At 46.4% G+C, this 27,155-nt stretch overlaps 1 protein-coding gene across 3 annotated transcripts in view; it reads right to left on the minus strand.

Moving 5' to 3' along the window:
- Positions 1 to 2,978: 2,978 nt before the first annotated feature.
- atp6v0a1b (ATPase H+ transporting V0 subunit a1b) overlaps positions 2,979 to 27,155 on the minus strand; it is a 36,112-nt gene continuing 11,935 nt past the window's right edge. The window contains exons 16-22 of one of the 3 annotated variants that reach the window (XM_079293671.1): positions 26,055 to 26,271; positions 24,490 to 24,597; positions 22,956 to 23,063; positions 21,147 to 21,164; positions 17,145 to 17,262; positions 16,808 to 16,979; positions 2,979 to 4,587 (exon numbers count right to left, since the gene is read on the minus strand). In XM_079293671.1, the coding sequence (XP_079149797.1) occupies positions 4,494 to 4,587; positions 16,808 to 16,979; positions 17,145 to 17,262; positions 21,147 to 21,164; positions 22,956 to 23,063; positions 24,490 to 24,597; positions 26,055 to 26,271 (835 nt within the window). In that variant the 3' untranslated portion in view covers positions 2,979 to 4,493. Of the gene's footprint in view, positions 4,588 to 16,807; positions 16,980 to 17,144; positions 17,263 to 21,146; positions 21,165 to 22,955; positions 23,151 to 24,489; positions 24,598 to 26,054; positions 26,272 to 27,155 lie in introns of all 3 variants that reach the window. The other 2 variants (XM_079293670.1, XM_079293669.1) reach the window with 2 other exon arrangements.

Here is a 27,155-nt window from a genome sequence, read left to right on the forward strand (position 1 = left end):
GTGAGTGAGAGAGAGATAGTGTGTGTGTGAGTGAGAGAGAGAGATAGTGTGTGTTTGTGAGTGTGAGAGAGAGAGAGATAGAGAGTGTATGTGTGAGTGAGAGAGAGAGAGAGTGTGTGTGTGAGTGAGAGAGAGAGAGAGTGTGTGTGTGAGTGAGAGAGAGATAGAGTGTGTGTTTGTGAGTGTGAGAGACTGTTGAAAAAAACTTTATTGACACCGCTTTTTTAGACATTCCAGTTCCATCATTGAGATAAAAAAACGAATTATTTTCCGAACACGATACGGTATCATTTAAAATGGTTAACCAAATAAGGTCCACCAAACATAAACGTGTCTGCAATTGTCTGTAGGCCGAGACCCCGACTCTCACTCAGCGCCCACTTTTGTCCAGTTCTCTGTTCACTTTGTGAACTATCTTCTTGAGTCTGTATCCTTCCTGCTTCGTGAGCCCTCCTCTGTCCTTGCACCTCATGTGAGACCTGGCAGAGCTGGAGAGCTGCTCCTTGTCCGAGAGGTAGTCCTCCACTCTGACTTTTCTCACGTTCTTACTCCTCCTCAGAAACTCCTTGATCTCCTCCACGCTGTAGCCTCCAGAGCCCCTAGAGCTGCCAGCACCGTGTGTAGAGGGCTCACTGTTTACAGCAGAGTTCTCCTCCTGACTGGACTCAGAGTCCTCCCAACCGGACTCAGGGTCCTCTTCCGGCCTGGACTCACACTCGGCTGCTCCTCCACTGTCTGTAGTTGCCACTTTCTTGGCCTGTGAGCTTCCTCTGTCTCTTCTCTGTTTCCTCTTCAGCTGAGGGGCCTTGAGCTGCTCCTCGTCTGCTTCCATGGCCACCTCCCCACCTGCCCCCACCTGTCCTCCAATACTCCCCCTCACCTGCTGTACCCCACCCGTCACCTCCGCTCTCACCTCCTGTACCCCACCCGTCTCCTGCACCCTCACCTCTTGTACCCCACCTGTCACCTCCACTCCCACCTCCTGAGCCCCACCCACCTCCTCCACTCTCGCCTCCTGGGTCCCACCTGTCACCTCCACTCCCCCCTCCTGAGCCCCACCCGCCTCCTCCACTCTCGCCTCCTGGGTCCCACCTGCCTCCTCCACTCTCACCACCTGAGCCCCACCCGCCTCCTCCACTCTCGCCTCCTGGGTCCCACCTGTCACCTCCACTCCCCCCTCCTGAGCCCCACCCACCTCCTCCACTCTCGCCTCCTGGGTCCCACCTGTCACCTCCACTCCCCCCTCCTGAGCCCCACCCGCCTCCTCCACTCTCGCCTCCTGGGTCCCACCTGTCTCCTCCACTCTCACCACCTGAGCCCCACCCGTCTCCTCCACCCTCGCCTCCTGTGCTCCACTTGTTCCCTCTTGTCCGTCCTGCTTGTCCCCTCTGTCCTCAGTACCTCTCCGGTTCTGTTCTTTGTTTGAGCCGTGTTCCCCAGGACAAGCTCTGCTCAGATGTCCTTCTCTCCCACAGCTGTAACATTTAAAATCGTTCGTCTTTGCAAAGATGACGTAGTCAAAGTCGCCCACAGTGATCTTGAAGCTGAGGTTGACCACTCTGCTCCTGTTGCTGGGGATCATGAAGACATGTCTCCTGTGAGACACCACGTGCTGCAACAGCGGAGACTGAAATCCAGAGGACACCCTCCTAACCGGAGACACCACCTTCCCATGTTTGGACAGCTCTTTGACGATGGCCTCGCTCTTTATGAATGGCGGCACGTTGGACACAGTGACTTTCACCTCCGGTGAGGTGAGAGCATACGTGGGCAGGAAGTGCTCACCGATGGAGAGCCCGTTCATCAACACCACTTCCGCAAGTTCGAGACTGTCCAGAAAGATGACCACAGCGCTGTTCATCCGCGCTGCGGACTTCACGTGGCTGTGGCCGACAACCTCACCCACTGCCAGGCTGATCTGAGATCAGTGAGAGAGAGAGATATTGTGTCTGTGAGTGTGAGAGAGAGAGAGTGTGTGTGTGAGTGAGAGAGAGAGATAGTGTGTGTGTGAGTGAGAGAGAGAGAGAGTGTGTGTGTGAGTGAGAGAGAGAGAGAGTGTGTGTGTTTGTGAGTGTGAGAGAGCTAGAGTGTGTGTTTGTGAGTGTGAGAGAGATAGTGTGTGTGTGAGTGAGAGAGAGAGAGAGTGTGTGTGTGAGTGAGAGAGAGAGAGAGTGTGTGTGTTTGTGAGTGTGAGAGAGCTAGAGTGTGTGTTTGTGAGTGTGAGAGAGATAGAGTGTGTGTGAGTGAGAGAGAGATAGTGTGGGTGTGTGAGAGAGAGATAGTGTGTGTGTGAGTGTGAGAGAGAGATAGAGAGTGTGTGTGTGAGTGAGAGAGAGATAGAGAGTGTGTGTGTGAGTGAGAGAGAGATAGTGTGTGTGTGAGTGAGAGAGAGATAGTGTGTGCGTGTGAGTGAGATAGTGTGTGTGTGAGTGAGAGAGATAGTCTGTGTGTGTGAGTGAGAGAGAGATAGAGTGTGTGTGTGAGTGAGAGAGAGATAGTGTGTGTGTGAGTGAGAGAGAGATAGTGTGTGAGTGTGAGAGAGAGATAGTGTGTGTGTGTGAGTGTGAGAGAGATAGAGAGTGTGTGTGTGAGTGAGAGAGAGAGATAGAGAGTGTGTGTGTGAGTGAGAGAGATAGAGAGTGTGTGTGTGAGTGTGAGAGAGAGAGAGTGTGTGTGTGAGTGAGAGAGATAGAGAGTGTGTGTGTGAGTGTGAGAGAGATAGAGAGTGTGTGTGTGAGTGTGAGAGAGATAGAGAGTGTGTGTGTGAGTGTGAGAGAGATAGAGAGTGTGTGTGTGAGTGAGAGAGAGAGAGATAGAGTGTGTGTGTGAGTGTGAGAGAGAGAGAGTGTGTGTGTGAGTGAGAGAGATAGAGAGTGTGTGTGTGAGTGTGAGAGAGATAGAGAGTGTGTGTGTGAGTGTGAGAGAGATAGAGAGTGTGTGTGTGAGTGTGAGAGAGAGAGAGGAAACAGGACACGAGATGAATCCCCGGTCTTTTTTATTGTTGATCACTAACACATTCGCTTCCACATCACTGTTGCATGTGTTGTTTATGAGGCTCTGTTCTTCTGCAGCCTTTGAGCATCAGAATGCAAATAAAGATACATTTCAGGTAAATCTTCAACATGTCAAACATCAAATACGGTCTCAATGACTTTGATTATCAGACTATCATGATTGCTTTTTTAAATCTTAACTGAGCTGTATTTAACCCTTCCTGGTTAAATTGTGTCATTTTTAAATGGAAGCTAAGATATGTTGGGAATGTACTTTTTTGAACACAAAAGATGGACAAAGTTCAATTCTTCAAGTGACTTCAAAGTTCAAGTGACAATTCTTTCCCCAATGATATTATTTCCTCACATTTCTGAATCAAGTAGTGATTCCAAACAATTCACTTGCCGTTATTTTAGGCTTAAAACATCCTCTGAGTTCTTCAACTGGTTTACAACATCAATTCACAGCGAGTGAGCACAGGGACGTCACAGATCATCAAGGACACCTCAATAGAACACTGAGCCAACAGACATGTGATCAGTATACTCTTATTCAAGAAACTGGACTTTATGGTCAAAATAAATGTGATTTTTGGATATGCTGATCAAATAATGGGAGGATTTTGCTCTGTAGTCATATTACAAATATTGCACAATGTTGAAAGAAAGATTCCAGTTTATTACGGCTCTGCTCTTCACTTTAGTGATCTGGAACACTGTCAAATAAGTCAAAGTTGAAGCAGGAACTTGTCTTCCAGATACAGTCTGACTGCTCGTGTTTCAGACCGATGACTCGGCCTCTAATACTGTGTTTACCTGTGACTATGAGATGTATTCTTACTAATGTTCTTCTGTCTCCAGAGATCCAGTTGAGTTAACACTGGGACTTCTACAATGGTTACGTGAAGATCCTCTGATGACACAGGAGCCAGACGACAGCTGCTCTTACAGTCATTTTCATGTGCACGATGAATCTTCAACGGTTTTTCCACTGCCGACCTGTTCCAAGCTGTACGTACGCACCAGGTTACACCGTCAGGTTACTTCTGTGTAACGTCTCTGTCACGTTACGCTGCAGAAACATACAATGCCAACATTTTTTTCGGACAACTGGGTTGACAAGTGAGGTATTAACAGCTGTTTGTCTGCTTCTGCCTTCAAACCAGATCGGTCTGCCATGACACAGACCGTGCCACATGTATTTGGTGAAGGCTATCTTTGAAGGAAAGCTGGCGGAGGAGATGTCATTACAACAGAGGTGAGGTGAGTGCTGAGTACAGTGACAGTACTGTGCAGCAATAGGAGCTCCAGTGTGGGTACAGCTTGGCACGTGTGCACTGGAAAAACCCTTTACAAGGACCACATTATAGCTCAAACACAATAAGAGTTTCACAAAGGACCACTAGAGGGTGACAGAGGGCTGCACTTGGGCTCATGCACACACACAAACACATACACAGGGGAGAGAAGGGACTCCGCGGTTTCCTGCTGAAGGGCTGATCACTCGTCAAACCGTCCCTCCAGGATGCTCTCGAATGAGAAGGGGAAGAACTTGAAGCCCTGGCCACAGTAGAACTTGTTCTGGAACTCTACCCTGAGAGAGGACAAGCAGGAAGAAAGTGATGGTGAGCACTGGGGTTTAATAAGCATGGTTTCATATATCAACACAAAATGAAAATCGTAGGAATCGTATTGCTTTGTAGTCATAACACAAATATTGCCAAATGTTGAATGATGGCCTTACAACTTTCCCTCGTTATTACTTGTTATTTGTAAATAAATGCATTTTATAACCCTTCCTGTTTGCATTCAGCTCGAGTTGAGCTGACTTCATCATCTTTTGTGCTGCAATTCTTTTATAATTTGAATTTCTATTTATTTACTTGTAAATGTATTTATTTGGTATTTTAATCCTTTTTATCGATTTGGATCAGCACGTTGGTCAACTGTGGTTGTTTTAAATGTGCAATATAAATACATTTCACCTTGATGAGATAGTTTCTAAGTGATGTTACATAAATAGCACATTTAAGGAAACATGCTTAATAACTACATTGAATTGCTGAGAGACAGAACAAGTAGATCATGTGAAGCAGTTGTATGCTGCTGAATAGTCATGTGGATGCAGGTGGATGGCAGAATGTAAACGGTTGACTGAGAGTGGATCAGTATAGCTCCTCAAAGACTAGAGCTCAGTCTACCAGAGGACATCATAGTCCTGCTTCCATTCAGTTGTCAAGCTAATTTGAAGCAATTCTTTTTGAAAGACTTTTTCAGTTGGGCAAGTTTGAATAGCTCTTTCATGTCAGGTGGTGTTGGCCATGTTTCATGCTGTCTAGAGACGAAGATGATATCGTGTGGGTTCAATGTATTCTGATCGTGGGCATCAACTCTTTGTTTGCGCAGGTGAGAATGTTTTTCAACAGCTCTTTAGAAGGAGATACTTCAAAATGTGCATACAATGATGTGAATGGTATTTGGCATGGACTATAACTCAGTGGTGGGTCGTCAGGGCCAGCAAGGCCTTCTCTGCTGGCCTCAACAGAATCACAAAGTTATCCATTTTATAATTTAATAATTGTTCTGAAATACACTACATGTATTATAATTTATAAACATATTTTCCCCATTATCTTATTTTCTCATTGCACAGCTCCTGTCTTCCTCAGTTGCTCTGCTTCCAGTGCAGCTTGTTTTAAGTAGAGCTTTTATCCAATCAGATCTCACCTCTGTGTCTCTAGGTAGAACAGAGCCAGAGGCCTGCAGACTCACACGTGCATCCATGTGCAGTTTAAGTGAATGGGGATGATGTTGTTGATTGTCATAGTGTTCAACCAATCAGATCTTTAGTTTGACATGTTGTCAGCGTCTGCTAGCCGGCCTATAATGACGTCAGCATTACATGCCGCTCAGTGTTCATCTGTAGCTTTCCCGCTAGGTGCAGAGTGTGCTGTGATTGGTCAGTGGGCGAGCACGTTACTATCGTGAAACGAAACTTAACAGCCAGCTGATGGGTAGTGAATCACATCACATGGTGCAGCTCAGCCAATCAAATATGGGCATTCTGACTGAGTTGAGCTGCACCATGATAGAGGGTGCTGAGAGGAGGAAAGACTGCAGAGCAGTACATTCAATGTTCAAGTTGTGAAAGTAAAATCCTGATAATCTCTTTGGGTTGCGGCTTGTCATTAAGGAATGACGGTGGATCCCACAGCCAGACCAGCTGAGGACATTATATTTTCCTGAATTTAGGCTTTTGCATTTTCTAAATGCTCGAGCGTTATTCAAACGACTCGTACTGAACGGTTTAATACGAAGATGTACATAGTTACAGCCTTAAAAATGAATAATAGCTGTGGCGCCATAATGTGGTATTTCAGCTGCAGGACAGCAGTGAAGGCCCAGGTATAAAATGCACGCCCGCCACTGCTATAAGTGAATGGAGCCATTGGTTTGTGTTCTGCTCGGCATTTTAGCTGTCGCCATCTTGAGGGCGGAGCTAAGTGATCACAATGTTACATTTAACTTCCATGAACTGAAAACACACCGTGAAAGGGTTAATGCTCTAAGATGAAAACTCTCAGAACCAACAACTCTCTGGTAGTGAACTGTCAATCAGCGTGTAGCCCCGCCCTAAAGCATCCCCTGCTTTATGGTCTGTGTGACTCTAAATGGACCATCATGTACTAAATGAACATCATGCTGTATTGAAGAAGACTTGAAACTAGAGATTGAGACATAAACTCATGTTTACAATGTTTACTGAGGGAATAAATCAAGAGAGAAGTAGAGAAGTAGACTCTGTCTCAGAGGTCGAGACACTTCTGCATTGCTTCACTCTTCAGAACCAGAGGTTGCTGCCTGGTTTTGGTGGTAAACTAAAGTATTGGACAAATATGCATTTTGACCTGATGATGGCACTATATGAAAAGTCAGAGCATCACCAAAGCTATTACCTTTCTACCCGAGGGAAGAACGTCTGAGCCACATGTTATGGCAATGCATCGGATAGTTTGATATTGTATTCTGAACATTAATCCCCAGAATGATGCTGCTTAAAATGTTGTCAGTCATATTGTTAGCATGACTCCAAGAGGACAGAACAGTGTCTGCAGACAGAACACAAGTACTTGTCTTGGTAGAGCTTGAATACCTCCCGCCTTCTTGTTCAGACCATCTTTACCTTTCAGTGACTTCCTGTGTGAGCTGACTCAAACCTCTTTATTACAACTTCACTTCTGTCATTCTAACACTACCTCTGATGTGTCATGACTCTTTTTATTACGGCCAAAGCAAAGATGAACAAAGACAGGAACACAGCAGGAGAGCTGGCATGTGTGCCGTTCAGCTCGAGTGATATTAATGGTGATCTTGATGATGATAGAGATTGACTTGGCTGTTACAGTATGTCTTTAAGGAAGGGCACATTCCATGAAGCAAGTCACAGTCCAACCCTCCCACAGACTATCATCTGCTCAGCCCACTCAAAATGTCTGATAGTGTATAAAAATGAAAGCTGATAATAAGAAGAATAGCCTGACCTGTCAGCGGTACGTGACAGTGACTGGCTGATATATGACGTCATTAAATCCATGACCAGCTTGTCTGTCAGTGGACTGGCTGTAGTTCTAGCCAAAGCTTTGGTGCTGTGTACAGCACGTACACAGAGCTGCCTGAGTCTGTTTCCATGTGTTGTCTGGGCTCTGAGGCTCTGAGCTCGCTTCTTATGCTGCTCATGATGTTGGAACATAGTTTGAGACTCATGCTGTCCTGCACAAGTTCAAAGGAGTTATATGTTGTAACTAATTACTTTTTTGATGCTTAATGAATCATAAATCATGTACGAAAACTCAATTGATCGGTTAGAAGCATTAGTGAGAACATGGAGTGGACCAACATCCATTTATCAACAAGTTATTAACTAAATAACTAACATCTACAACTGTACACTTGCTGGATCATGAGGAAGTGAGAAGCTCGTGAGTATTTATTTGCGCAGCACTAACATTTAGAACAGACATACACAAGTCAATGAGAGTTTAGTTATTAATGGCCGACATTAAGGTTCCTTAGTAGAGAGTGGGAGCAACATATGTCTTCCAAAACACCGAGACGATCACCAGATACACTTTGAAGCTGCAGTGCAGAGTGTTGGGGACAACAAGTCTTCACACATGCAGGATACACACATACACACGTTTCTGGCAGACCGGATGCTTAGCGCCGAGCTAGCAGGAAGCCAAGTCCTTTCAAGTCCTTGATAACACATCTCGGACATTTACACACGGCGAGATGGCAGCGATGTGGAGAGGAGCCGTGAGAGTCAGTGGATGAGACATGTAGTACGCGCTGCACTAGATATGGCTGCTGAGAGCCGGCCTCACATCACCAGCAACAGAAGAAGACTCTGCTGAGCTGCCTGCTCAGTCAGTAGAGATACGCTCAGTGAATATGTGGCAAAGACAGGAAGCCATTGTGGGGAGCCCAGTGCTTCAGGCCAACAAAGAATAACACACTTATTAAAACACACTTCCTGCTCATTTCTGCCCATTTCCCCCAAACGTGATTCTGAGGTTTTAAATGAAGGGCTTCAAATACAACACACAAGACAAGATTCTTTGTGACACCAGCAAACATCTTTTATGAGCCTATCCAGAGACTTGATGACGCTCAAGTCCAACACGATTCACTTCTGTCACTGACAGATCGTCAGACAACCCTCAAGGTTTTTCTACCGCACATCATCTTCTGATTCATCTGCAGTGAAGTGAGGACCGAGTGCCGTACTCGTACCATGCTTTTACTTTAAAACTTGAAATTGACTGGACTCCACAGTTAGGACATTGTAATTCCCAAATCCTGACAACGTTTGATGTCTTCACCTGAGAGGGAAAAACTAAGAATGGATGTTCAGTTCCCTGCTGGCTCCTGGCCTGTGCGAGCGAGGGGAGTGCCCAGGAATGTCTCCCAGTTGTGGCAAATATTTGGCCTGCCAGAGGGCAACCCTTGAAAGGAGGAAAGAAACGAGATATCCTCTCATCTGCACTGAGCTGTAGCTCACACACACCAAACGCCACTGACTGTGGTGTGTGAGTGTGTGTGTAACTCATCAGCATGTGCGTGTGACGAGTGGACAGCAGAGCTGTTTACTTTGAACATGACTTTTTCCATTCGCTGGCCTCTGTGAAAAATACTCCACTACTCCTGTTTAACCTCAGCGGAGAGCTGTGGAGCCGACACACTGCTGCTTTATGAACAACGTGCCCGCGTCGCTTCCACGCAGTGGGACACACTGAGCCTGAGAGCTGCCCCTCTGTGGGCCACTGGAGCTCATTCACTCACTCATGTTGGATAATGTAGAATCACGGAGATACGGCTCCATTCTGTTCATGTCATTTGAACTTTCTCATTTAATTCACAGCTGATTTGTTACCTGTCTATGAGTATCACACCCAATACTGCATTTTAGAAATCAATTTAAAAAAAAATCCTATTTGAGCATTTAAAGGATGAGCCTGTCGACTCTTTGCATTTTCTTCTGTAACCGTTAGTCCCTCTCTCACTACTTCCTGTCTGTCAGCCACAGGCCCATTGGTTTGTACTGAAGGACATCAGGCTCGGTTTCTTCTGTCCAACCTCTCTTAAAAACACTCTTTTTACAAGTTGTTGCCGTACTTATTTTTACTGTGTTTTAGTCATTTGTTCTTAACGGAGCATTGTGGAGGGCAGCATTATTGCTCCACTTGTTGGTCCTCTCATGTTGGACTGAGGACAGGCTGGACGCCACAGTGACTCACTACAGCTTCTCAGGTATACAGGTCGTGTTACAAGACAGGACGAGCCGGGGCTAGCTGCTTAGCACAATACATAAACCTATTCAACATAATGTAAATAATAACACTGTGTAAATGATGTTGTTATGCTTTAACCTAAGATTCTGACCAGATCTTACACATTGGCCCCTTCACAAACACAGGGAATAGGGCATTTGTTGGGGACTATTTTCAGCAGTGGATTAATCCACATCTGGTGCTAGTGTGTATCTGGGGCAGCAGGACTGAGGTTTTGGTTTCGACCAGGACGGTTCACAGGTGTGAGATCATGAGAATACCTTTCTTTACCTTCACAACACGATGTGACCAAGTGATACAACGTGTTTACAACGTGGAATCTTTTTTAAAGCACAGAAACGCATCTCGTATCTGGTGGTGTGCTGGTATCCATGTTATCTAGATCAGGGATTCCCAAAGTGGGGTGCGCGCACCCCTGGGGGTGCGCGAGCTGCCTCTAGGGGGTGCGCGAGAGGAAAAGTGTAATGGCGGTCTGATGGTGTAATAATATTAAATATTTAAAAAAAATGTAATTTTAATTTAAAAACTGTCAGGTGGGACATCTGAAGCTATCAGTCGTAAAAGAGGAGAGGGACAGAGAGAGAGAGAGGAATTCGGAGGCGAGGGGAACGGAGAGGTGCAGCACAGACAAATGGGGAGCACATCGGCCCATCGCGGAGTCAAGGTGAGAAAGAGGAAACGAGAGTGAGCATCAGACTGGGAAAACAAGAGGAAATATGATGAAAAGTATGTGTGTCTGGGCTTCACTTGGATTGGCAACGCAGATTCCCCAAAGCCACAGTGTGTGGTGTGCAGTGAGGTTCTGGCTAACAGTCTGAAGCTCTTATTTACGTCGCCACCTGAACACCAAGCATGCCAGTGCAAGTCAAAAGCCCCTTACATTGTTTATATCCAAATTGGAGGAGTTACAAAACAGCCAAAAACAACTGGAGTCTCATTCATGTGTTGGTCTATAAATGACGCACTACGGGCTTCATATCTGGTTACAGAATAGCGAGAAAGGGGCTACCGCACACAATCGCCGAAGACGTGAGCTTGCCAGCTGCCAGAGAGATGGTGGAATGTATGATTGGGGAGAAAGAAGCAAAAAAGTTGGACATGATCCCGGTGTCCAACAACACTGTGTCGCGCCGCATCGATGCTTTGTCCGAAGACATCCTGGCTACATTAGTCGCTCATTTAATATGATACAATGTTGCAGTTGCTCCTTTGTTCGGTTTGTGTTCACACTGCAACATTTAACAGCGAACTAAATCTTGTAAACAAATGCCACGCGCGAGCAAACTGTTCTCTCATTGGTCCGATTCTTATGCGGCTATGAAGGCTTAAAAGGCTCTGTTGCTTCTTTTTTTTATTTTTTATTAAGGGGGGGGGGGGGGGTGCGCGAACCCAGTCGGGATGTAGAAGGGGGTGCGCGGCCTAAAAAGTTTGGGAACCGCTGATCTAGATGATGCCACAGTTTGTGTCAATCCTGTACACCTGTTGCCATGGCAGCAAAGGCAGCTGAGGCCAACCTTTAATCATATCTGCCACTTCCTAAAGGTATTTGTTGTTGCCTCCACTTGTCTCATCTGTCATAAATAAAGCTTCTGCAGCTGCTGATTTGTAGATATGGGTGTGTTGTCGTTTGGCCTCGAGCCAATCTTTGGCTTTTCAATCGAAGCCGTTCATATTAATGCCATCTGCTGTTCAACTCAGCTCTTTCCACTACAGTCTGGTCCGCAACAAAACTTTGTACAACGACACCTCCAGCCTGGAACATGCAGCCGGCAGAGTGAGGCAGATAGGCGGGTTACACAACATGCACTGTAGGTTTCTTGGAGGAACGACGCTGTCAGGATGAAAGACAGCTGGGCTCATAATGTGCAAGGTGGTTAGATCGCTTTCCACTAGTTTACAAGAACAACAGACGGACAGACAGAGTCTACTTAAACCTACTTACAACAATCAGCGCTGAGAGCAGCAGTCAAGCATCAACGCCGTACCTCTGTCCAACCCACACACGCTGTATATTCTCCCCCTCTTTGTTTATCTGTCTCATCATCATGACGGGAGGCTCTGTGCTGCTAGCAGACCCACAGACCAGAGGGATTCAAGAAGACACACGCTGACCGGTTCAAAAGGAACGGTCTGTGGAACACTAACGAGCCCACGATGAATGGATGGTGGCTGAGAACAGACAGACAACAGACCAGGCCTCTGAATGACATCAGTCCTTTAATTCAACCAGAGTATATGAAACTGTATTTGTTTGTGCAGTGATAAAGCAGCAAACACTGCTTCAACGTCAGTGATAAATAAAAGGGAGAATCAGAAGCATTTGCTGTTGTCGGGGTTATAGTAGCTGGATTATAGTCATTGTAGTCCTCAGACAATCATTCTTAATCCGTTGCTACCGTTCACTTGCGTCACTATCACTGTACATCACATGTCTGCAGAGGCTGCTACGGTGTTTCTTCATTCTGTGATTTTTGCCCATGTGAACTACACACAGTACACTCATACCACCCTGATCACCATGGAAACAAGCACTCTGGGTACCAAATCAAAGCACTTCCAACACGTCACAATTCTGGTAAAGTATAGGAATTTAAATTGGGACGACCTAATAAAATATGTGAACTGTTTTTAAATAAAGCATGTAACTGCTAGACAAATGGACATTTACAGAGTGAGACTAACAATTCACATCTGACAGCTGAACACTTCTGCTGGATTTATATCCTGGATTTATAAATGAGCTCTGTGAGGACACGTCTCGCACATCTCACAGAGAAGCTCCGCGTATAAGAAACCATCCCCGTGTGCTTGTTGATCACTGGATTATACAATAATGTGCTGGCTGCTAAAGGGATGTTTCCCTCTTGGGATACTGAACATTTATCATCCAACACTCTCACAACAACTCCTCCTCATGTCGTGATCAGCGGTACTACGGTGTCCACATCTCACAATGTTGTTACTGAGAAAGAGATGTGCTCATTGATATGAATAGGATTCACCAGTTCATTAAAAGGATTCATATATATATATATGTATATATTAGGGGTGTAACGATACGCGTATTCGTATTGAACCGTTCGGTACGAGGCTCACGGTTCGGTACGCATGACGAACCGAACAATACGTTTGAATAATAATTTTTTTTTTAACCTTTATTTAACCAGGTAGTCCCATTGAGATTAAAAATCTCTTTTGCAAGATGTAAGTAACAATACAAGATGTAAGTAACAATACAAGATGTAAGCAACAATACAAGATGTAAGTAACAATACAAGATGTAAGTAACAATACAAGATGTAAGTAACAATACAAGATGTAAGTAACATTACAAGATGTAAGTAACAATACAAGATGTAAGTAACAATACAAGATGTAAGCAACAATACAAGATGTAAGTAACAATACAATATGTAAGTAACAATACAAGATGTAAGTAACAATACAAGCTGTAAGTAACAATACAAGATGTAAGTAAGATTACAAGATGTAAGTAACAATACAAGATGTAAGTAACATTACAAGATGTAAGTAACAATACAAGATGTAAGTAAGATTACAAGATGTAAGTAACAATACAAGATGTAAGCAACAATACAAGATGTAAGTAACAATACAAGATGTAAGTAACAATACAAGATGTAAGTAAGATTACAAGATGTAAGTAACAATACAAGATGTAAGCAACAATACAAGATGTAAGTAACAATACAAGATGTAAGTAACAATACAAGATGTAAGTAACAATACAAGATGTAAGTAACAATACAAGATGTAAGTAAGATTACAAGATGTAAGTAACAATACAAGATGTAAGCAACAATACAAGATGTAAGTAACAATACAAGATGTAAGTAACAATACAAGATGTAAGTAACAATACAAGATGTAAGTAACAATACAAGCTGTAAGTAACAATACAAGATGTAAGTAACATTACAAGATGTAAGTAACAATATAAGATGTAAGTAACAATATAAGATGTAAGTAACAATACAAGATGTAAGTAACAATACAAGATGTAAGCAAGCTGTAAGTAACAATACTACATAACATTAAGGAGCAGTTTTTGTTTTTTATGCTTATGTGTTGCTAAGAAGACACCCCAGAAGATGGGTCACTCAGGTATAGTTCCATCATTGTTCAAAGTCAAAGAATAACTTGATGATGTTAGTTGTAATGAATAAATATATTTTAAAATCAAGTACATTTCTCTGGCATTTATAGTTTTCTACTGTACCGAAACGTACCCAACCGTGGCTCCACTGTATCGTACCCAACCGTGAATTTTGTGAACCGTTACACCCCTAATGTATATATGAAATATAATTACTGCATGGCTCTAATGGCGGTGATCCCATGACTTGGCTTTGCCTGCGTGTCAGTGTAGTTTACACTGGAGCAGCAGGGTGGAGGTGGTGCCAGGAGGAGATGGAGCAGCAGGGTGGAGGTGGTGCCAGGAGGAGATGGAGCAGCAGGGTGGAGGTGGTGCCAGGAGGAGATGGAGCAGCAGGGTGGAGGTGGTGCCAGGAGGAGATGGAGCTGCAGGGTGGAGGTGGTGCCAGGAGGAGATGGAGCAGCAGGGTGGAGGTGGTGCCAGGAGGAGATGGAGCAGCAGGGTGGAGGTGGTGCCAGGAGGAGATGGAGCTGCAGGGTCGAGGTGGTGCCAGGAGGAGATGGAGCAGCAGGGTGGAGGTGGTGCCAGGAGGAGATGGAGCAGCAGGGTGGAGGTGGTGCCAGGAGGAGATGGAGCAGCAGGGTGGAGGTGGTGCCAGGAGGAGATGGAGCTGCAGGGTGGAGGTGGTGCCAGGAGGAGATGGAGCAGCAGGGTGGAGGTGGTGCCAGGAGGAGATGGAGCAGCAGGGTGGAGGTGGTGCCAGGAGGAGATGTAGCAGCAGGGTGGAGGTGGTGCCAGGAGGAGATGGAGCAGCAGGGTGGAGGTGGTGCCAGGAGGAGATGGAGCTGCAGGGTGGAGGTGGTGCCAGGAGGAGATGGAGCAGCAGGGTGGAGGTGGTGCCAGGAGGAGATGGAGCAGCAGGGTGGAGGTGGTGCCAGGAGGAGATGGAGCAGCAGGGTGGAGGTGGTGCCAGGAGGAGATGGAGCAGCAGGGTGGAGGTGGTGCCAGGAGGAGATGGAGCTGCAGGGTGGAGGTGGTGCCAGGAGGAGATGGAGCTGCAGGGTGGAGGTGGTGCCAGGAGGAGATGGAGCAGCAGGGTGGAGGTGGTGCCAGGAGGAGATGGAGCAGCAGGGTGGAGGTGGTGCCAGGAGGAGATGGAGCAGCAGGGTGGAGGTGGTGCCAGGAGGAGATGGAGCAGCAGGGTGGAGGTGGTGCCAGGAGGAGATGGAGCTGCAGGGTGGAGGTGGTGCCAGGAGGAGATGGAGCAGCAGGGTGGAGGTGGTGCCAGGAGGAGATGGAGCTGCAGGGTGGAGGTGGTGCCAGGAGGAGATGGAGCAGCAGGGTGGAGGTGGTGCCAGGAGGAGATGGAGCAGCAGGGTGGAGGTGGTGCCAGGAGGAGATGGAGCTGCAGGGTGGAGGTGGTGCCAGGAGGAGATGGAGCTGCAGGGTGGAGGTGGTGCCAGGAGGAGATGGAGCTGCAGGGTGGAGGTGGTGCCAGGAGGAGATGGAGCAGCAGGGTGGAGGTGGTGCCAGGAGGAGATGGAGCAGCAGGGTGGAGGTGGTGCCAGGAGGAGATGGAGCAGCAGGGTGGAGGTGGTGCCAGGAGGAGATGGAGCAGCAGGGTGGAGGTGGTGCCAGGAGGAGATGGAGCTGCAGGGTAGAGGTGGTGCCAGGAGGAGATGGAGCAGCAGGGTGGAGGTGGTGCCAGGAGGAGATGGAGCTGCAGGGTGGAGGTGGTGCCAGGAGGAGATGGAGCAGCAGGGTGGAGGTGGTGCCAGGAGGAGATGGAGCAGCAGGGTGGAGGTGGTGCCAGGAGGAGATGGAGCTGCAGGGTGGAGGTGGTGCCAGGAGGAGATGGAGCTGCAGGGTGGAGGTGGTGCCAGGAGGAGATGGAGCTGCAGGGTGGAGGTGGTGCCAGGAGGAGATGGAGCTGCAGGGTGGAGGTGGTGCCAGGAGGAGATGGAGCAGCAGGGTGGAGGTGGTGCCAGGAGGAGATGGAGCAGCAGGGTGGAGGTGGTGCCAGGAGGAGATGGAGCTGCAGGGTGGAGGTGGTGCCAGGAGGAGATGGAGCAGCAGGGTGGAGGTGGTGCCAGGAGGAGATGGAGCTGCAGGGTGGAGGTGGTGCCAGGAGGAGATGGAGCAGCAGGGTGGAGGTGGTGCCAGGAGATGGAGCTGCAGGGTGGAGGTGGTGCCAGGAGGAGATGGAGCTGCAGGGTGGAGGTGGTGCCAGGAGGAGATGGAGCAGCAGGGTGGAGGTGGTGCCAGGAGGAGATGGAGCTGCAGGGTGGAGGTGGTGCCAGGAGGAGATGGAGCTGCAGGGTGGAGGTGGTGCCAGGAGGAGATGGAGCTGCAGGGTGGAGGTGGTGCCAGGAGGAGATGGAGCTGCAGGGTGGAGGTGGTGCCAGGAGGAGATGGAGCAGCAGGGTGGAGGTGGTGCCAGGAGGAGATGGAGCTGCAGGGTGGAGGTGGTGCCAGGAGGAGATGGAGCTGCAGGGTGGAGGTGGTGCCAGGAGGAGATGGAGCTGCAGGGTGGAGGTGGTGCCAGGAGGAGATGGAGCTGCAGGGTGGAGGTTATCTGGAGGCCTGAGTGCTCACTCTGGGTCTGGAATGTTTCATTTTGAGAGCATTCCTCATGTGTGCATGTAAAACTGAAGAAGTGCAGCTTTGGCAGAGATGCTTGGTTCAAGAGGTGAGCAGTCACAGACTGTGTGTATGTTTTCTATTAATATGGAATTCATTTAGTCGGCATGTGAGAGGCTTTCTGCACGTGAGTGTTTGCATGTGCACACCTTACACGTATATATATATATATATATATCTCATGTGTGTGTGTGCGTTGATCTAACCAGTGCAGACGCAGGGCGTGCAGGAAGGCGGACAGCCCCTCCATGACGAGCAGGATGGCAACAGTGAGGGTGGCAAAGGCCGAGAAGATGATAGACAGGGCGAAGAACCCGCCGCCGCTCCGGGAGGACAGACCCAGATGCATCACCATGGTCCAGAGCACCTCTGACAGCTCTGCACACACACACATACACACACACAGTTATGGCAACAGCAAGGTTGTCACCGTACATGTTGATATTATTCCGAAATATATATTGCCAGCCCTTTACATATGATTGACAGAATGTGCATCATAAAACTGCGCATGCTTGTTTGTGTGTGCGGGCTTTTGCTCACGTGCATGAGCCAGGCTGAGGGCCCAGAGACGCAGGTAGGAGGCTGTGTTGGAGATGCATCCCAGACAGTACTCGATGGTGTGGATGGCCTGGTGGACAGCTACGTCACCAAAGTCAAACTGTGGGGAAAGACAAGATGGTTAGCACACACCCAATGGTTATAATAACATATGTTTGTGTCGCTATATATATATACGGTATATATGTACATATGTTATGTTTGACATGTAGAGGCATTGAGCTGATAGTAGTTATTATGACTCCACGTGTACATGCAGGGAATCCAGCACCTTGCAGGCTCAGGGCCCTTTAATCACTGCAGCCTTGCTCAAGGAACCTTCAGGTCACAAGCCCACTTCTCATAACCTTCAGCCCACCTCTGCATCCACTGTGTTTCAAATTGAAACGGACGTTTTGGAAACCTCTTTGAATGTTTAGTAGCAGGTATATCTGTATTATTCAAGGTCATAACATGCTTTGTAATGAGGTACTGCAGTAATTAAGTATTGCACCGCCCTAAAGTCTCAGAACATACAAAAAGAATGGTTGGTGTAGCAGAGGCCCAACACCAAAAACCCTGGATCCTACACTTCCCATAATGCAACTCACCCAGAGCAGGGACTTGTTTGTGTGTTGTAAAGCCAAGAGTTCCTCGGTTCTCTCCTTCCTGCCCGGCAAACTCGCATCTTTCAAAAACTACAATGTGTTTCTGGTCTCCAAACTCAAACCAAAGCATCTGGTTCATGTTCTCAGAGTTAACAAAGCCCCTCCAGAGCCACAGGAAACCTCATGCAACCGTTTCCACAGGCAGCGTAGCACCAACTGTGACATGTGCAGCCAGTGGAAAGCACCTTCCAGGATATTGATTCTTTTGTTTGCAGCTTTGCTCAAAAGACTGAACTATCCCCCGTAAGAAGGAATGTAACTACGGCTGCTGGTCTCTGCTGGAGGCCCCGAAGGAATCGGAGCCAAAGGAGGTTCTGGTGAACATGCAGGATTTTGTCTGATTTCAGCAGAATGACAAAGATTAAGAATGTACATGAATATCTTCTCTCTGATGGTCGCATAGAGACTTCAGCATTAAACTCAAGTAACGGTTTCATAACCAGTTAGAAGCTGCTCACATGAAAGTATAAGTGAGTACATATATATAAGTGAGTACAAATGAAAGAGTTGTTGTATTTTGAATATACTTGCTACAATCGTAAACATCCTTTTGAGACTTAAACTAAATCATTCCCAGAAAGTCATTACTGACACATACCTCATCTCAACACTTGACTGCTGCTCCACTCACAGAGGACTATCTGTTCTGCTACTCAAACAGTGGCCAGGAATAACAGCATGGCATGAACCATGGAAATGATTTGGAATGGAAATTCCGTTGTCATCTTAATGAGGGGCTGCTTTGACCTTTGACCCTCCCGAGCCTTCAGCTCTGATCAGACTGGTTTGAGTTTCTTTCCTTTCTTTGACCCTAGCGTGATCACAGTGCAGGGATCTGTTTGTGTGTTGTAAAGCCAACAGGGTTCCTCCGTTCTCTCCTTCCTGGAACAAGACTAGCCTTTCCTGTATGGAGTGGGCAGGGAGGGGGGGGCATGGGAGTCTGTTGCTCTGACTTGCTCTTGTTGGGTTTGGCTTTGCGCTGGCCCGGTTTCCTCTTTCCATGCTTCTCTTTTGTCCTTGGAGCCGTGAAATAGAGTTCATGCAAGCAGCACTCATTGTTTCCATTCAAAGGGTCTCCGACATAAGTGGCTAATGAACACAGCCCTGGCTAACACGCCGTACCGGCAAACTGCACCGAGGCCAGTGGCTCTGACCACACATGCTGTGAAGCAACATTTCAGCTGAGCAGAGAGTCCATCCACAGCGTACAGGACTTTAGACTTGTGATGAAATGGCTCAGTATAAACATTGTTTTGAGCAGCCACACATTTCGGTCAGACTGATTTGCCAGGACAAAGTCAAACATGTTTCAAAACCAAGGCAAACACTGAGGGCACATTTGAAGAGCAGAGATGTGTGAGGCGGCAACCTCCAGTTCTGAAAAGTGAAGCCAATGTGGAAGTAACCTGCATTCTTTCTTTGGTCGGCCAAAAAAACATCATCGTTCAGTTGTATTTAGCTCCACCCACTTCTGTTTGTCAAATAAAATCAAGATGGCAATTGCTCAAACACCGAACTCAAGGCCTCAAAACCACAGTCCAATCAGTACGTCTGGTACATCGACATCTTATGACACGCTCTGAGGCTTTCACTCTTCCTGGAAGCTTTAACTCCGGCTTGTCTCTGTCTCGTGGGTATTGGTCTTGGATCACACTTCATAATCCGTCCTAAAAGGCAAACATATTGTTTTTTGTGAGAGCGTCTGCCTAAAATCTTAATGTGCAATAAATAAATCTCAAGAATTTCAAAGCTACATACGAAAGTGATTGAACTTATTCTGCCTCGTTTCAACTGTAGCGGGGCTCGTCACAGACAGACAATCACACACATGTGCAGATGGACATAGATGGACATAGGTGGACATAGGTGGACATAGATGGACACAGATGGACATAGGTGGACATAGGTGGACATAGGTGGACACAGATGGACATAGATGGACATAGATGGACATAGGTGGACATAGGTGGACACAGGTGGACATAGGTGGACATAGGTGGACATAGATGGATACAGATGGACATAGGTGGACATAGATGGACATAGATGGACATAGGTGGACATAGGTGGACATACGTGGACATAGGTGGACATAGATGGACATAGATGGACATACGTGGACATAGGTGGACATAGATGGACACAGGTGGACATAGGTGGACATAGATGGACACAGATGGACACAGGTGGACATAGGTGGACATAGATGGATACAGATGGACATAGGTGGACATAGATGGACATAGATGGACATAGGTGGACATAGGTGGACACAGATGGACATAGGTGGACATAGGTGGACATAGGTGGACATAGATGGATACAGATGGACATAGGTGGACATAGATGGACATAGATGGACATAGGTGGACATAGGTGGACATACGTGGACATAGGTGGACATAGATGGACATACGTGGACATAGGTGGACATAGATGGACACAGGTGGACATAGGTGGACATAGGTGGACATAGATGGACACAGATGGACACAGATGGACATAGGTGGACACAGATGGACACAGGTGGACATAGATGGACATAGATGGACATAGGTGGCCATAGATGGACATAGATGGACACAGATGGACACAGGTGGACATAGATGGACATAGGTGGACATAGATGGACATAGGTGGACACAGATGGACATAGATGGACATAGATGGACACAGGTGGACATAGATGGACATAGGTGGACATAGATGGACACAGATGGACATAGATGGACACAGATGGACACAGGTGGACACAGGTGGACATAGATGGACACAGATGGACATAGGTGGACATAGATGGACATAGGTGGACATAGATGGACATAGATGGACACAGATGGACATAGGTGGACATAGATGGCCATAGATGGACACAGATGGACACAGGTGGACATAGATGGACACAGATGGACATAGGTGGACATAGATGGACATAGGTGGACATAGATGGACACAGATGGACATAGGTGGACATAGATGGACATAGGTGGACATAGGTGGACATAGATGGACACAGATGGACATAGATGGACATAGGTGGACATAGATGGACATAGATGGACACAGATGGACACAGGTGGACATAGATGGACACAGATGGACACAGATGGACATAGATGGACATAGGTGGACATAGATGGACATAGATGGACACAGATGGACATAGGTGGACATAGATGGACATAGGTGGACATAGGTGGACATAGATGGACATAGGTGGACATATGAGTACAGGAGGTTCAGACAGGAAGACCACCACTTGGTACTACAGCCACAAACAGATCAGGCAAGATGGCATCCAGACATGTTAAGAAGATACCAAAACTCAGTTTCTTACCGGCTCTTCCTCTGCCTGCTTGAAAGTAAGCAAAGGTCAAAGGTTAGTGTCAGAATTCAAAAGCCGCATCCATCCATCAGGTCCCATCCCGGTTGCAGGTTATTTCATTCGACTGACTGCTGAGGTTGGGTTTCCTTTTGATTATTTGTAATGTAATTCAATGAGACCTTTATCTCTTTCTCTCTCTGACTGTTACAAGCATCCATTTGTGTCATGTATCGCATTAGACACGCACGTCTCACGGGGCAGAGGGACGGAGACAGCGTGCAGCCGATGAATTGCATTGCATTAGCCTGGTAAGCTAACAGTCAATAATGGAGGAAATAAAGCAAAATATCACTTTTTTCGGGTCTCGTATCTCAAATTTGGCACCTCTTGGGTTCGGTCGGGTTGGATCTTAAAGGATAACTTCTGATTTTCTTGTTCATACAATAATCTTAACTACTCAGTAAGATGTCCAACCTGACACTCTAACAGTTAACTCAACGTTGAGCAATAGTAAATTCCATAAGCCTGTTGTTAAGTCATGGCGACATGGAATATCATACGCTTGCAATAATGACAGACTGCAGTCTTATAACAGTACAGTTATGTAATCTGTTATCGCTACATAAACAGCTCAGAGATGGATGATGCAGGAGACCTAGGAGAGCCTCTGAGTCACAGACAGAAACAAATCTGCCTGGTATTTTCAGAAATTCCACCCGCTGGTTCTCATGAACACCACCTCTCTGTTTATGTTTCTGAAATGGAAAGTCCATCTCTTATCTGCTGCGGTCCATCCCTGCCCCGCCTCTCTCTCTGCACGCTGTGCCCACATCGTGCTCATCTCTTGTGACTACTCAGGAGAGACATCTCTGATGTGAAGGTAGAGCAGGGAGGGAAGCATGTTGCTGGTGAAGGAGCTGAGACAGAAGGTTTACATGTACTATTGTTGTGGTTGTAAGCTTTAGACAGTCTGAAGCTGGAACTGCTGGAACTACACAGCGCTGAGCTTTAAAGTGTTGAATTTGAAATTCAGAACATTAATATATCATCAAGCAACTATTGTCTATGTAAAGAGATAGTGGAGTAATGTCTACCCGAGCAGAGAATGAAGGAACTCTCCCTCTGTGTGTGTTGTTATCGAGGCTTTTCTCTGCTTTGTTTACTTGGCTGGCTCTGTTGTGCCCCACTGGCTAGCTAATGGCCGACGCTCTGCACCGCTCTCATGCGACGGTATCAGCCCCACCCTCAGGTTAACACTGTTAGCTGTAGCGCTCTCTGCAAGTCGTCTCCATGTTGGGAATGGGAATGCTCTGAATTGTGTATTGAGCACCGTTAACTATTGTCATCATTTCAGTATGTTATGATCAATATGATTGATCATAACGCAGACAACACATTCGTGAGCCAAATACAAGTGAGTGTGACGACAAACACCAGATGGCATGGCCATCCCACCAGAACAAAAGATAGCATGGACACATGTTGTAATGCAAGCATTGTAAATACATAAAGGTGCAATCTTACATACAGGAACCATCAGAATCAGAGGTATTGCAATATTTGGATGATGTTTCAGTGCTATGCTGCATAGTAAAGTGCAGACAAAACATCAGCTGAAAAGGCAGAGCAGGTAAAAGGTCAATGCGGAGTATTTCATATGTATATATATAGAAAATGGAAATAACCCATTCAATTATAGACGGGTATCAAGCCTTCTCACTTCAATTTGAAAGTGACACACAGAGATACGATCAGAACGCAGGTCTGGCAGAGGATGGAAGTGTAATCAGTGACGTTAGCTGATATGTTTCATGGGCTCACCTCTTCTCCTTCCTCTGAGTGCTGGGAGAGGTGGTCATGGTCCACGATGCCAGTCTCATCCTCCGTGGGCCCGTTGCCCACCCGCACCCCTCCGAACTTCTGCGTACCCTGTTGGGTGAGTCCGGTGCATGATGAGGACACGCCTGTTTGCTCTAAAGACTGCTCTAGATTCTCTGCAGGGGTTTCTGCCCTCTTCTGGGACAAGATACAAAAGCCACAAGAGCTGTGTCCAGCTTAAAGCAAGCCTTGGGTTGAACGCTTTATTCATTTACTTCATTTGTTGAAAGTAACAGGGCACCCCGTACAGTGAACATCCAACACTTGTGAAACACAACGCTGCTCATTGGTCGAGTTAAACCTCAACAAACACAAATGAAGATTTTTGTATGAAGTACAGCTTACAAAACCTCAAAATATGACTGAAATCAACATTTCCTGTTGGCTCATCGAGCGACCAGCAACATCCTGATCCAGTCCAGTGCTTTTGTCACTTGTCCAAAATGGCTTTTAATGTGCTTGACAGCAGGCTAGTTAGCTCAGGTGGCTAATTTGTATCAGGAATGTCAGCTGGCTAATAAGTTCATAGTCTTTGGTAACTTAGAGGCAGGGTTGGTAACCTTCTTGATGTTGACATTCTATTGAAATTCTCTTTATATCCATCTTCAATCAATGAATGAAAGAAAGAGAAGAATGTCTGGTCTCCGTAGCTGTAATAAGACAACTTCACCCTCATACAGTTACTATGGGCGATGTCATCCTAGAAAATGAGCTAACCGTTTTAAAGATCACAACAATATCAATTGACAACCTTTTTTCAACAATAAGAATGAGACATAAACAAAATGAAAGGTAACCTTTGCTGTAATGTTAAAGACGGGATGTTCTAAACATTTTAAAACAAGAACTTACTCAACGACCTGCATGCATCAGCAGAATCACATCATATCCTGCACAAAATCTGCACAAAATCTCCTCAACACCAACCTTCGGACCTACACTGTCCTCTGTCAAATAATTGCAGAAATTCTCCAAAAAACAATCTAAAAAATGACCTGGTGCCAAAACGTACAAAGTTGATATGTGGGACTCTTCCTGTGAACGCGGTAAACACAACCGTGATTCTTTAAAGCTGGTGCTGATCTCTGGTCTGATGGGACTGCATTTCTTTGAGCTTTAAGCCGACCAGTGAGAGCAAAGAGAGCACCAGGCTCGTATATCAGGCAACTCACATGCGTTAGATAGAAAGAACTTTGGTAAGAAGTCGTCAAATGTACAGCTAGAGTAAGAGGATACAAGTGGTGGACCATCAGCTGTTAGGGTGCCTCATTCTGACAAGTACTTCAACCAAAATATGAGCGTTTCCAAGGCAGGCTTTAAGCATGTTCCATGACAACCCAACCAACCACGGTACACAATACAACGTGCATTGAAATGAATGGCAGGATAGGAGTGAAAAAAAAGGTTATATCACAGGTTATAAACGTTAATCATCAAAGGTGGCAGTAAGGTTATAGGTGGGATCAGATCCACATACCAGGTGCATTTTCCACAGGTGCTGACGCCGAAGCACCATAGTTTTCACAATCAGCATACAGGGAACACATGCAAGGGCAATCAGCACCAACAAAATCTGGATCCCCATCTACAGATTCAAACAGAGAGAGGTTAACAGGGTGTTGGTGATGTGTAGCAATGATCAGAAGATGCTAATTCCCTGAACACATCGTGCTGAGGCCTCACTCCGTCCTCCCGCTCAACGACGGCACTCTATTTATCTCCTGGTCGACCGAACACAAGCTGTCCTTTGCTTTCCTGCAACACAGGTACTTGTTATAGTTGTTTGTTGTTTTAATCTAACAATAGTAATATGCTGATCTGTTGAAAGGTGACACAGGTTGGGAAATACCGTAACGACTAACTAAGCCACAACTGTGAATGTGCATGATACAGAGAAGCTTTGGTGTACCGTTGATTGGTTGACAGCAAATCACATTCCAGGAACAAAACTATTTCTAACCAATCATATGAAGAGCAGACAGCCCATAACAGAACAGGCATAGCAGGGTTGGTTGAGCTAGCTGAATACACCACATGTTTTTAAAGCAGACCGATGGAGGAGATGAGCACGTCAGCACAGACAGTGACAGCTCAGCAGTCACAACCTTAAACGTTCAGAGCTGTTGTGGATAATCAAGGTATTACAGCCCACTCTCGAGCTGGTAGACCTACTAGTCGAGTGGTTTTTAGTAGTCCAGAAACTTAGACAAAACTAGGCAGACTGGTAACTCTGGCAAAGAATTCTCTGATAGCATCTCCATCAGGCACTATATGTAACAAGAGCCGGAATGACATTTTTAGCTTAATTTCAAATCCAAGGGCTGGAATAGAGCAGAACAAAAGAAACACAACATATTACTGTCCTGATACTTTGTGGCTACACCGGTGGTCTGTCTAGCAGAGTAAAGTAGTTTGAGAAAGTGATGATCTGAGTTCATGTCGGCAAGAACAACCCGTCCATCCCAGAGCGAGGCACTAAACCCCGCCAGCGCCAGGGCTGCTGTTCTGTAGAAACTGACCTCTGACCACAAGACAAGTTCAACTTTTCCTTCTCCATAGCGATACCTGAACTTGCATATTGGCCGATAGACAGAGTATCGATCCAATAATAATGCGTCAAAATACCTACGGCGTTTCACTTGTGTTTTCCAGTGTTCAGATGTTGTCAAATTCCTCTCAACAGAGATGAGAAAGAAGCGAGACGCCTCATTCCATCATCGAGTCCGGATGCAGCAACCGTTTTATGTTTCCGGAGTGAGCCATCGCGCTTCTTTCTCATCTCTGTTAAAAGTTGCACATGCTCAGTACCGATGGGGCAGGATGCACGGATCGGTTAGCGAGAGACACATGTTGTTACCTGATCCAGCACTTCAGGCTGTATCAGAGGCCTTTCTGGCACGGGTACAACTAGTTATGATATATATAGAGCATTGTGAATTACTATCAATTAAATACACTGTTATTTTAGTTTGCTTTGAGCTGCTGTACACCTCACTACCAGGGTTCAACCATACTAGTGCATGAGCGAGGGGCAGGGAGCACCTGTCCCCTGTAGAGGGGCTTGCTGGTGGGGTCGCTGTAGTTGAACAGACACATGTTGATGAAGTGGATGAGCAGGCTGGGCGCGTCCTTGGAGGTGAAGGCGTCATAGGCCGTCCACTTGTAGACGACCAGCAGGGCGAGGTAGCCAAACAGGCTCGCCATGAAGACAATCTCGGGGATGAAGCCCAGGAAGATGTTCAGCGGCTTCTTGAAGTACCTGGAGGAATTCAGTCAACAACACAAAGCAGATGGTATGGTAGCGCTGCTACTGTGACGGAGAATCACTTTGCTTATGTTGGCCTACAGTGAAAAGGTGTTTCATCATACTTCATCGGTGTAGTCGTGTATCCATTCAGATGGATGTAATAACTGTGTTAGCTATGCGGGCAATGTGGACATAAGAAAAGTGAAAACAATGTTTTAAAACTTGAAACAAACAAGGCTTGAACTTTGGTATTTCAGACCAATTGAAGTTGCTTCTCTTTCCCTCTCCTCTCCTGCTCCCCTGCCCTGAGACGTTCCTCTCCTTGCCTCCTCTCTTCTTTCTCCTGTCATGTCCCTCCCTGAGGCCTCCTGTCCTCTTCTGTTCCTAAGTCTGATTAATGTCCCCTATTTGTCTATCAATGGAAACAAACACGTAATCATCTTAAGAATTACCAGAAGTTTTCAGTGACAGTAACAACTGTTTGTTACGAGCCAGGATAGACTACTCGCACCTGTGCAAAGAAATGAATTCAGGTGACATCATTTCATCCGTCTAGATTTTATGCACATGCATATTATGCCTGCCTGACGTTCTCCTCCTTGGGAAATATCAGAGTGACCTAATTTTCTTAAAAATTGTGCCGTTAACGAGGATGAACTGGTCGGGCTTCACGGGTAGAATAACAGACGTGTTGTGCAGCAATAATAACCAAGTACGTATCGAGGGAGGTGGATCAGATGAGTGATCACAGAATGTTGTTTTCTTTTTTTGCCCTGGTGGCAAAGATTTTGCCATGGCGGCCACCAGAAACCAGTGAGTAGACCTATTAAACCAGAGTCATAACTCACACACTCACTGCCAGATCCTTCTCCGCATTATGCCAGACTTTCCAGCGT

Source organism: Melanostigma gelatinosum (assembly GCF_949748355.1).
Source record: "Melanostigma gelatinosum genome assembly, chromosome: 21".
Lineage (NCBI taxonomy): Eukaryota > Metazoa > Chordata > Actinopteri > Perciformes > Zoarcidae > Melanostigma > Melanostigma gelatinosum.